The 11,741-nt window shown below is 52.7% G+C and overlaps 1 protein-coding gene across 1 annotated transcript; it reads right to left on the bottom strand.

Moving 5' to 3' along the window:
* Positions 1-6,003: 6,003 nt before the first annotated feature.
* Positions 6,004-9,497, bottom strand: LOC141737366 (olfactory receptor 14J1-like). The gene is made up of 2 exons (XM_074572052.1): positions 9,435-9,497; positions 6,004-7,242 (listed from the first exon to the last, which is right to left on the bottom strand). The coding sequence occupies exon 2, from the start codon at positions 7,217-7,219 to the stop codon at positions 6,287-6,289; it is 933 nt and encodes a 310-aa protein (XP_074428153.1). The 5' UTR covers positions 7,220-7,242; positions 9,435-9,497; the 3' UTR covers positions 6,004-6,286.
* Positions 9,498-11,741: the final 2,244 nt, after the last annotated feature.

The raw sequence follows: 11,741 nt of genomic DNA, 5'->3' as shown, positions 1-11,741 counted from the left end.
TGAGCCTCGGGACTCTGTTTCCTCCTCGCCCCTTCTCTGGGAGGCCAGGAGGTGTCCCAGAATTTTCCTACACTTGGCATTGCTCCCCCTCACATCCCTCTGCCCCAGGAAGAGCCCTGGGCCACAAGCGAGGGACAGGATCTGCCTTGCCAGGGCCTGGGGCTGAGGGCTTGGCCTTTCTGCTGCATCAAACAAAGCAAGGGTTTCTTCAGCATTACAGCCACCTGCACTCTGCCTTTGCCCACCTGCAATCACAGCCTGCAATTATCTGCTCTAACGAGTCCCTGGGGAGGCTTTGTCAGGAATGGCCCTCAGTGGGGCTCATTAATGCTTCCAGGTACTTGGAGTTTGACTTCTGATTTCTTGAGCACTCTGTTCAACCTTCTCTCAGTATCTGAGGTCTGTGGACTCAGCAGCAAATACCCCATGGGGCTCATTAAAAGACAGAAAGCCTTAACAAGCTTCTCTTTTTGTAATTTTCTTCAAGACTTGTACAGCTAATTGGAGAGGTTTCATAGTGTAATGAAGTAGGAAGATTTCAAAATGCATCTGAGAAAAATGATCTTTTCTGTTAAAGGATATATTTTATTACTTTTCACTTTACAGAAGAGGTGATAGAAGCATTCTCTGATTGATATTGGTGCAGTGTTTCCTCAGGAAGTCTGGACACCTAGGGAAAGCAGTCCCTTGATGTCCATCGCTGGATGGACAGCCTTGCTCCTCACCTCCCCAACCTCACCATTTCTGACATTGCCCACCTGGGACTTGCATCACTGCTCCTTGCATCAGACTTCTCCACTGGTCTCTGCAGCTGCAGGTTACAGCTCCATTGCACCATCTCCCACCTGAGCCCCTTAGAGACCTGGCTGCACCCAGGCACAGGAGAATTTTCCCCATTCTTCAGAAAAGAAAAGTAAAGCACAATCAGTTTTCATAAACAATAAATGGTATTCTGTAATCATATGCTAAGTACAAGCTACCACTAATGAAGCTGATTTCTACAAGGGATAAACTTAGGTAGTTAGATAAAAAACGATAGATATAAACATAATTAAAGAGCTGGCTAAGGAGGCAATTAGACTGTTGAGAGACAGTCAGGCTGTTCAGTCCCTGAAGGTGAAAGCAGCAGCGTGGGCAAGAGGTACCTGAATGAACAAAGAGTAAATGGAGAAGAAAACTGAAGAATTATGGAAAGGGCCTTTGCCTAGACAGTCTGGATCTGACAAGGTGACTTTAGAAATGGTCACTGTATCGGGACAAGTAGACAAAAAATTAGAGAAACTAACTGCACTGTGTAACAGGGAGAATAGTTGTAATGGTGTCACAGGGAAGATCAATATTTCTTTGGAATATCCTTTCTGAGAGGTCATGGGATTGGCAGAGGTCTCTTGTGAGAGAGGACAAGCAAGTGGTGCACCCGTCTTTGGAAGAATCCAACAGTGCACCCCAGGGAACCAGAGGCTGCAGAAGCTCATGTCGGTGAGGAGCGGGCCATCAGTTGGAGTCCTCTTGGGTGACATTTGTGGGCACCAACAGCAGAACGTGTCCAAAACCCATCAGCATGGACTTACCAAGGGTCAATCATGCCTCGCCAACCTGACTGCCTTCACCATGAAGTAGCTGCATTTGTGCATGAGGGCAACTCTCGCCACGTTTGTCAATAGCAATAAACTCGGAGGATCATTTGTTTACCAATTAATTGACCAATTACTCCCATGGGCAAAACAGACCCAACTTGGGAAAATTCATTAAATGTATTTCCAATTGATTGTAACAGAATAGGACAGTGAGAAAGAAAACACAATTCAAAACACCTTCCCCGCTCCCTCCCTCCCTTCTTCCCAGGCTCAACTTCATTCCTAACTCTTCTACCTTTGCCCCGAGTGGCACAGGGGGGTTGTGGAATGGGAGTTGCCGTCAGTTCATAACACTTCGTTTCTGACCTTGCCCAAATGTGGGTCCTTCCCACTGACTGCAGTTCTCCACAAACTGCTCCAGCGTGGATCCTTTCCACAGGGTACAGTCCTTCAGGCGTGGACTGCTGCAGTGTGGGTCCCCCACAGGCCACGGGTCCTGCTGCAAAACCTGCTCCAGCATGGGCTCCTCTCCTTGGGCAGCAGGTCCTGCCAGGAGCCTGCTCCACCGGGGTCCTCCATGGGCTGCTGCTCTAACGCTCCTAAAGGAAAAAGGCCAGCCCAGCACGGCTTCTCTTCTGGACCAGACCACAAGAAGTCCCGGAGGATGGTTGTTTCCTATGCCCGTGGGACTTGAGAAAACTCAGAAGACTCCAGTGTTTTGGGTATTGCTGAACAGAGTTTGCATGGTGTCAAGGCCTTCTCTGTTTCTTCGTTCTGCTCCCTCCAGTGAGTAGGTGGGAGGTGAGAAAGAAGTTGAGAGGGGACCCAGCCAGGACCGCTGATCCAAACTGACCAGAGGCATATTCCATACCATATGACCTCATGCTCAGGAATAAAAGCTTGAGGCACAGGAGGAAGATGGTGGGTTTTTTTATTGTTTAAGGAGTCTGCTGCTTGGAGACTGGCTGGTCATTAGTCTGCTTGTGGGAGGTGTTGAGTGATGGTCTCCGTTTCACTTGTTGAGGTTTTTTTTAATCTCTTCTCTTCACCAGTTAAATTGTTATGTTGACCCAAAACTTTTCACACTTTATTTCTTCCTTGTCCCCCTTGTGAATGGGGAAGAAAGTGTGAGCGACTGTGTGGCTGCTGGGCTATTGGCTATTGGCCATGGTCAACACATCGCAGCCAGGAATATTGTGATAGCTGGGAGCGAGTTCAGCGGTTGGCCACCAAGATGCTTAGGGGCTGAAGGGGAAGGGCCTTCTTTAGCCTGGAGAAGGGAAGGTCTTGGGAAGCTCATAGCAGCCTGTGTGTCCCTATGGGGACATTTTCAGGGCCATGGAGCCAGGCTTGTGACAGTGGTGCTTGGCAGGAGGTTAATAGACAATGGTCAGATGTTGAAATAAGGAGGGTTCAGGACAAAGAAAATGAGAATCTTTTTCTCTGTGAGGGCATCCAAGCATTGCAGGAGGTTTCCCAGTGACATTGTGCCATCTCTGTCCTTGGATGTTTTCCATCTCCTACGGGATAAAGCCTTGAGCAACATTTGACCAGCATTGGTCATGCCTTGAGGCATTTGACCAGCTTCCTGAACAAAGCTATCAGTATGCCATGCCTCCTGAGATTCCTGGGAGCAGCCACTTTCTTGTCTTTCTTGTTCTTCTACAAACTTCTCCACATCTCCAGACCAAGTGGTGATTTAGGCTGTAAAGAGAATGGAAACAAAGCCTCTGGCTTGGTTACTATCAACTTAATTGCTAGAAGAGAGTGAGATGGAGGGATCTCAGAGCTTCCAGATTCCTGTGGAAGTTTGAAGGCCTCCGAGAAAGGAGTTGAAAATAAGAGTGTTGAACTAGCCTAGCCTTTACATCACTTCACATGGGATGCTTCTGCTTCCCACTTTCAGTCATTGGCACCCAGAAACCTCACATGCTTTTCTTCCTCTCCTCCCCAAACCTGACCAAGTGACATGAAGAAAGAAAGCAGAAAGGCCCTAGGCCCCTGTGAATCAGCTGGGGTCTGGCACTTGGAGGGCCGTTCAGTGAATGGCAGTTCTTTCGTGGTCCACCCGATAAAGAATCAAGCTGGGAAGTCAGCCTGCAAGAGCAAACCAACAAGGTCCATGGACAGGCAAGGCTGTGTCTGGAGAACCTTTACACCTACAGCATAGATCAAGCTGGGGCTGAACCTCAGGCCTGGGCTTAAAGGGGATCCTGAGCTGATGGACAGAGGGGTGGGAGGAGGCCCCAGGTGAAGCTGCTCAGGGCCATGAAGGCCTGTGGATGTTTTCAGGGCCCTGACATGCTTTCCATGGGAGCCCACCTGCCAGTGCCCTCAGTAGGCCTCCTTCCCTACTGTCCAGGGTCTGTGCTCTGCTCCTCTCCTTCCCTGTTCCCCTGGAGATCTGGGAGACCACCATTTGATGGTCACTACAGCCAAGGCTGAGACTGGTCTTCACATCTCTGTCCAGCTCTGCCTCTTGGCAGTACCAGCTCCACTTGTGCATCAGTGTGGCCCATTTGGCAGCTGTGCTAAGAACCATCAGCATGGACTTACCATGGGTAAATCAAAGAAAAAGGAAACCTACAGAAGGTGGAAGCAAGGACAGGTACCTGGGAGGAATACAGAGAAATTGTCCAAGCAGCCATGGATCATGTTAGGAGAGCTAAAGCCCAGAGAGAGTCAAATCTGGCCAGAGGCATCAAGGGCAACAAGAAAGCCGAATAAAGAACACGGACTTCACAGTATCCAAGTGCTGTTGTGTAGAGTTCTTTGTTTCAACACCAAGCTGTGTGAAGCAGTTGACAAGCTGGAGGGATGGGATGCGATCCAGAAGGACCTGGACAGGCTTGAGAGATGGGCCTGTGTGGACCTCATGAAGTTCAACCAGGGCAGGTGCAAGGTCCTGCACGTGGGTCGGGGCAATCCCAGGCACAAATACAGGCTGGGTGGAGAATGGCTTGAGAGCAGCCCTGAGGAGAGGGACTTGGGTGTGCTGGTGGATGAGAAGCTCAACATGAGCCAGCAATGTGCACTCGCAGCCTGCTCCGGTGTGGGTCCCCCACAGGCCACACTGCCTGCCAGAAACCCTGCAGAGGCATGCTGGAGTGGATGGCAGGTGGACACAAAATGATGGATGAGATTCCCACAACGAGAGTAAAAGCTGCAGTCCCCAGGGCCAGAGAGAAACAGGCCTTGGCTGCGCAGCCCTGGCAGGAGAGGGGTTTGCTGTCCCAGGTTACTCTGAAGCACTGTGGGACCTATGGCAGCGGTGGAGCTGATCTGCAAGAAGGACAAGCTGCTGCTGAGAAAGTCCCTGGGGGAGGACAGCTTGTGATCTAGCCACACTGTGGGCATCATGCTGGGGGCTGACTGGCTAGATAGTGGCTCTGCAGAGAAGGACCTTGGGGTCCTGGAGGACAAACAGCTGAGCATGAGCCAGCAATGCACCACCATGACAAAGACCAACAGCCTCCTGGGCTGCAGCAGGAAAAGCATTGCTGGCAGATGGAGGGAGGTGACCTTCCCCTCTCCTTGGCACTGGTGAGGCCACACCTGGAGCGCCCACACCCTGCACACTCACACAACTTAGCTCTACACTGACATTTTCCTCTCCCAGGCTTTTACCAGCCCATCCCAGCTGTTCCTCATCTCTCTCCAGAGCCCTTGCCCTCTCCTCTGCCCAGCCAAGCACAGCTGCCCAGTCTGGGCTGGTCCCACAGCAGTGCCCACCACAGTCGCTGCAGAGCTCTCGGCACTCACTCCACAGCCCCAGCTCCTCTGAAGGGCACACAGCCCCTGGGGGGCAGACAAGGAGCTCAGCCTCCCCATCAGCCCCAGGCTAGTGCTGGCCTCAAGGCAATGAGGAAAACAGGCTAGTCACTCTCTGCCTCTCCTGATAGCCTTTTGAGGTGACCCCCAACCCTGACTGAATTTGCCCCCTCCTCTGCTCACATCAGCCCCGCTCCCCAGGACAGCACGACATTCCTTGGCCCTGAGGGTCCTCCGGCAGCTCCCACACCTCTCCAGCCTCCCTTTCCCACGCCTACGGGATCCACACTGACTTTCTGGGCATTGCAGAGTCCTTGTTTGTGCATACCTCAGTTTAGTGTTTTGCTTGTGGGGGACTTCACCTCTGTGGACGTTTCATCTCCTGTGTCTTCATTCACTCCCAGCTCAGGGCACGTGGTGAGTCCCCATCCTCTCCTCACACGTCCCAATTCATTTCCAAAGAGTCTGCTGTGTGCCATAAGTCCTGACACATGTGAAGCAGCCTGAGGAGGTAATCGGGAGCTCATGCACCATCTCCACTACCACTGGAGACAAGAAGAGAGCCTTTCAAACCAGAACATTTGGTCCACGGAACCCAATAGTACAGTGAGCTTAACCCCAAACACAGGGAGAACACAGGGAGAAGAGACTCTTTGAAAGACCAGTTCGTTGGACATTTTATTGGCAGCACCTTTGGAGGAAGCACCTAGCATCCAGGCACTGCACCTGGGAGATGCCTTTTTCTTGAAGAGCTGCTATTAGACAGGTCACTTTTGACACAGTGTTGTGCAAGGCTCAGACACAACTGGAACAAACCTCAAGACAAGTGGTACAAGCCCAGAAAATTATACAGAAGCAGGATGACTGCAAGAGAAAAAAAGCAGGCTTATTGCCTAAGAGAAAGTCTAGAAAACATGCGGAGAAGGGGAGACAATTTATTAATGGTGAAACAACGTCCATTGAGCCAGTTTCCATAGGGCATCCTTGAGCTCCTGGTTCCTCATGCTGTAGATGAGGGGGTTCACTGCTGGAGGCACCAATGAGTACAGGACTGCCACCACCAGGTCTAGAGCTGGGGAGGAGATGGAGGGGGGCTTGAGGTAGGCAAACATGGCAGTGCTGAGAAACAGGGAGATGACAGACAGGTGAGGGAGGCACGTGGAAAAGGCTTTGTGCCGTCCCTGCTCAGAGGGGATCCTCAGCACGGCCCTGAAGATCTGCACATAGGACAGCACGATGAACACAAAACAACCAAATGCAAAAGAGACACTAACCACAAGAAGCCCAGCTTCTCTGAAGTAGTAGTCTGTGCAGGAGAGCTTGAGGATCTGGGGGATTTCACAGAAGAACTGGTCCAGGGCATTGCCCTGGCAGAGGGGCAGGGAAAATGTATTGGCCGTGTGCAGGAGAGCATAGAGAAACCCAGTGCCCCAGGCAGCTGCTGCCATGTGGACACAAGCTCTGCTGCCCAGGAGGGTCCCGTAGTGCAGGGGTTTGCAGATGGCAACGTAGCGGTCATAGGCCATGACAGTGAGAAGAAAATACTCAGCTGAAATGAAAAAGAAAAAGAATAAGAGCTGGGCCACACATCCTGTGTAGGAGATGTCCCTGATGCCCCACAGGGAATTGGCCATGGATTTGGGGACAGTGGTGGAGATGGAGCCCAGGTCGAGGAGGGAGAGGTTGAGCAGGAAGAAGTACATGGGGGTGTGGAGGCGGTGGTCACAGGCGATGGCGGTGATGATGAGGCCGTTGCCCAGGAGGGCAGCCAGGTAGACGCCCAGGAAGAGCCCGAAGTGCCAGAGCTGCAGCTCCCGTGTGTCTGCGAATGCCAGGAGGAGGAACTGGGTGATGGAGCTGCTGTTGGACATTTTTGTCCTCTGGACATGGGGACCTGTTCAAAGAAGAGACCAAAGTCTATTCAGTTTCTCAGAAAAACTTCTGAAAGTTCCTCTCCCCTTTCAAGCAGACCTTTGGCAGGTCCCTTTCATGAGCTGTGGTTGGTGCTGGCTGAGGGTGCCGCTGGGAGCAGGGGGCTCTGCAGGATTCAGTCCTGCCTACAGCAATTGGTCGATAGGAAGACGGGGTGATCTTAGCCTATATCCACTTTTGATATCAAAGAGCTTTCCAGCATTGTCACTCCTAATTCACCCGACAGCAGAGCAAAGTTGAGGGGAATTTGCTTTGTGGACTTTGTTCCAGTTGTCACACAAGAGCTGAGGAGTTTTGGAGCATTCCTGCTGCACTCCAAGTGAAATCCTGTGGGTGCTGGCAGGCAAAGGGACTGTCCCTCAGTGAAGAGTGTGGAGAGCTGACCTGTCCCTCAGCCCTGCTCCCAGCTGCCCTGGGCAGGCACCTTTTTGAGCTGGAGGACAGTAACACCCAGGTGTTCCCCCCAGAAGACCAGGACACTGCTGAGAGCAGAGGAATCTCATCTCTCCCCTCCCAGCCAGGGACACAGAGGCCTCATTGCAGCTGCCGACCTACAGCCGTCCCGTGGCATCTCCTTGGCCTTAGCGCTGTGGTGTCTTCTCTGTCGGGTACTTAGAAAACACAGAGATGCCATGGCAGAGTTGTGACCTTCTGGAGGGCAGCCTGCAGCTCAGCAGGGCCCCCTCAGGGAAAGAGCCCAATGTCTTTAAGATGGGGTGTCCTAAAAGGTCTTTTCCAGTCAGGCACACTCTGGTGCCTGGCTCCAAAGTCCGCGAGGGGATTTGGCTGCTTTTCCTCCATGGAAACATCTGCATGGCAGGACCCAAGTGCTTGTGTCTCAGCTGAAGCTGAATCCCCATCTCCCTCTGTGTTGGTTGAGCTGTTGGGAAGGAAAGTGATGGCCGAGCGTTTGTGACGCTGAGAGTGGGGGGCTGCACTGTGTGGGAGAGGAGACCTGGGAGCTGCTGCAGGAAAGGTGCTTGCACTGCAGCGGATGGCAGGGGGGTGCCCGAATCCCCCCTCCCCTCACGTTTCTGGGATCTCCTCCCTCTCCCTCTCTGACAAGGTTTCTGCTGCCTGGAGCTGTCTCTGCTGGGAACCACTTCTCTGTGCCCAGGTCTCCTCCTTTGCAGTGCTCACAGAAAGAGAACTCCATCCCACCTGCGATGTGCTCAGCTCTGCCCTGCAAACACCTCCTGGCAGCAGGGAACTGCTCCAGGGCATCTCTGCCTGCACAGGGGCAAAGGGGCGGCTCAGAGAACTCAAAGGGAGTGGGCGACCCCGTGCCTTCGCAAGAGTGGGAAAATAAAGTCCCATCTCCCACTGTCCACCCAGCCAAACAAGGTGACTCATCTCAAAGCACAGACTCCTTCCCTTTCAGGTAATCCCCACTTTGACCAGCCTCTTGAAAAGTTTCCTTGGAAATGCCCTGGCAGTGATCCCCCGGGGTGCAGGGACCGTCTGCGGAAGGACAGCCCTGGGCTCCTCTGGCTGCACACCCAGGTTGGTACCCCTGCAGTCATCCCAAAGACAAGGAAACCACCGTGCCCCGACCTACTGAAGTGCAGCAGGGAAGCCCTGCTCCAGAGCACGTCCTCCTCCTCTACTTGGGAATCTCTGAGAATCCTCCTGCCAGGTCCTGCAGGCTGCGGGATGAACCAGGTCTAGGATGTCCTCCAAAGAACACCAAACTCAGTACCCTGCAGCCAGAGACTTACCATATAGAGGGCTGTGAAGATTCCTCCCGCAGTGAGAGCTCAGCTATCCCCCCGCTCCTAGAGTGCCTTTAACACCTCTGCCTTGCTCCTCTCCCCTTGGCACCTGCAGGCAGTGCCCTCAGCCCTGCTGCGCTTTGGGCAGAGCTGTCTCTCTGCAGTGCTGTGGAAGGAGTGCTGCCCGCTTGCCATGAGCTCCCTCTGTCCCAGGAGCCCAGCCCAGCTCAGCAGCAGAGGACCAGCCCAAGGCAGCCCTTTCTCTGCCCACTTTGGCCTCCCTTCAGGTGTCCCTGGGGCTCCAGGGGAACCTGCTGGGAAACAGGATGAAGTCAGCACTGAGGTTCCCTCCCTCAGCTGGGCAGAGACACTTCTTTCCAGCTGTGTCGTTTCTATTACCAGAGACAGAGTTAGGCATGAGAATAGCCTTTCCTTGTCTCACCATTAGACAGGACACCCAGACAGCTCTTTACCCCTGGTGAGTGCAGTGATGCAGCTGAATCATTTGAGGCATCTCATCCTGGGTTTGAAGTCCTGGGCTAGGAGAGGACTCCCTCTTGTTCCTTCCACAAACCCACAGGAGGTGGGATTCTTCTTGCCTCAGTTCAGGTGTGCACAAATACAGGCAGCTGTGTGGGAGCTCCTTGTCTCAGCTCTCAGGCTACTTCATGGAGATTGAGGGTGTTGTTCAGGTGGAAACACCTGGTGACATTGGAGGTGACACCAGAGCTTGTCCAAGACATTTGCAGGTGACTGCAAGCTCTAATGCAGCAATGCTGAGAGACAAGGCAGCATCGGGGGGCACCATCCTGGAGCCTTGTGAGGAATTCCTTTGGCAGATGGAAATGACAGCAGGTGTTTACGTTTAAGACAACTAAAACCTTTCCTTTTCCTTATATCTACAGCAGCCTACAGAGGTCATCAGCTGAGCAAATGGACCTAAGTCCCTCTCTTTCTCTTCTCCATCAGCTGTAGTTCCTAGCTCTCCACTGACTGTAATGGCAGTTGTTTCAGGGACATCCCTACATGGCTTAACCCAATTCAGGAAGCTTCTCAATGGCCAAACACAGGCCTGTGGTGCTAAGTGAGATGCCAGCGCTCTCCAGCACAGGCTGGCAGGGACCGCACAGGACCTATGGGAAAGCCATTGGTGTTCAGAGCAGATGCCTGAGGGACACCTCAGAGGGCACTGCAGGCCGATTTGGTTCCTTTGTGCAAGCCTATGTGGCATCTCAGGCACGTTCAGTTTCCATGGATCAGTGACTGAAACCCACCACTGCAGTGAGGCACGGTCTCACCCATCTCCATTCAGCTGATGCAGAGAAGGTCATGAACAGGAAGCCTATCACACTGGGGTCTCAAATGATTTGGCTGCTCCCAAACTCTCCCAGTTCTTCTTTCAACAATCCTTTCCTGAGGCCCTTGATGAGGGACATTTTGAGCAGCACCTTGTCATCCTGGAGATCAGCTTCACCTCCAGCACAGGTCTTCAGCAACACTACAGACAACAAAGCCTGCTTCTTCCAGGGCTACAGAGCCCAGCCTGGCTTTTCTGGTGTTGTAGGGAGCAGCGTTTCCTCGTTTAGTGCCTTCACATTGCCGCCTGCCGTCGCATCCAGTATGTCTCTGGTCTCGAGCACAGCATTAGCAGGTGTGGGGTCTTGGGCACTTGGTACTGGGTTTGCCTGGGACAAGTCCAAGCTTGGCCCCAGTGCTCCAGCTCAGGTGCTGCAGACCAAATGTGCACCAGTGCCCTCAGCCTGGGGCACAGACCGGAGGAGCTGGAGTCCCGTGTGCCATCCTAGAGTTTGTACGTTGGTGGAATAAGTGGCAAGGGGTGGTGGGACAGCTCACAGTGGTGCTGCCATGGTGCATAGGGGCTTTTCAGGAGAGACGGGCCAGGAAGATGAGGAGGGAGATGCCCTCCATGTGCAGGAGCTTGTTGCCTGTATGGAGCTCCTCTATGGGATGCGCAGCAGGTTGTGTGAGCCCTTGTGAGTGAGGGTCAGAGGAGAGGCCTGTTAGTGTGACACCCTCGTGGGAGACAAAGCACCTGCAATCAGGGTAAGGAAGTGGAGAAAGGTTTGCTTAAGCGAGCCATGGAAGTCCTCAGATCCATGACCCCAAGTGCTATTGGAGACTTTAATGACACTCACTGGCAGGTGAGCATGGCAGGATGCATACTGTCCAGCTGGTGTTGGGGTCTCTTTGGACAACTTCTTTGCACAGGCGCAGACCAACAAAGGTGATGCTCACTCCAATCCAGTCCTTGCAAAAGAGGAAGCGCTGATCAGGGATGCGAAAACCAGTGTCAGCTTTGGCTGTAGGGACCATGAAATACCGGGAGAAGATTTTAGCCTCTTCAGTGGACTTTCAGTGGTAGGCCCATGGGCAGCAGTATTCAAAGGCAGCAGAGCTCGGTACAGTTGGTCTTTCAGAGAAGCATCTTCCAAGCATAAGAACTGTCGACATCCATAAGCCGGAAAACAACCAGACATTTCAGGAGAGCAGCTTGGCTAAGGAAGGAACGTGGATGCAAGGACTGATGCAGGAATTTAGAAATAGGGATGGCTTTAGAGGAGCCAAAGCTTCCCTAGTGTTGACCCTTGCAAGAGCTTCGAGGACATCAAGAGGATCTCTTAGTACTTCCAGAAGAATTCAAGAAAAAAACCAAAGATTATGTGTGACCACTGGAGAATTTAGTAAGAACAGGTGTAGAGAAATATGAGATACTGTATCCCCCTTGCCT

The sequence above is a fragment of the Larus michahellis genome, unplaced genomic scaffold (genome assembly GCF_964199755.1).
Source record: "Larus michahellis unplaced genomic scaffold, bLarMic1.1 SCAFFOLD_34, whole genome shotgun sequence".
Taxonomy (NCBI): Eukaryota; Metazoa; Chordata; class Aves; order Charadriiformes; family Laridae; genus Larus; species Larus michahellis.
Note: the sequence above shows the minus strand (reverse complement) of the source record. Positions and strands in the feature narration are given on the sequence as shown.

What these genes read in the sequence shown, in the direction of transcription:
- LOC141737366 (XM_074572052.1), bottom strand. Translation starts at nt 7,219, where the DNA reads ATGTCCAACAGCAGCTCCATCACCCAGTTCCTCCTCCTGGCATTCGCA.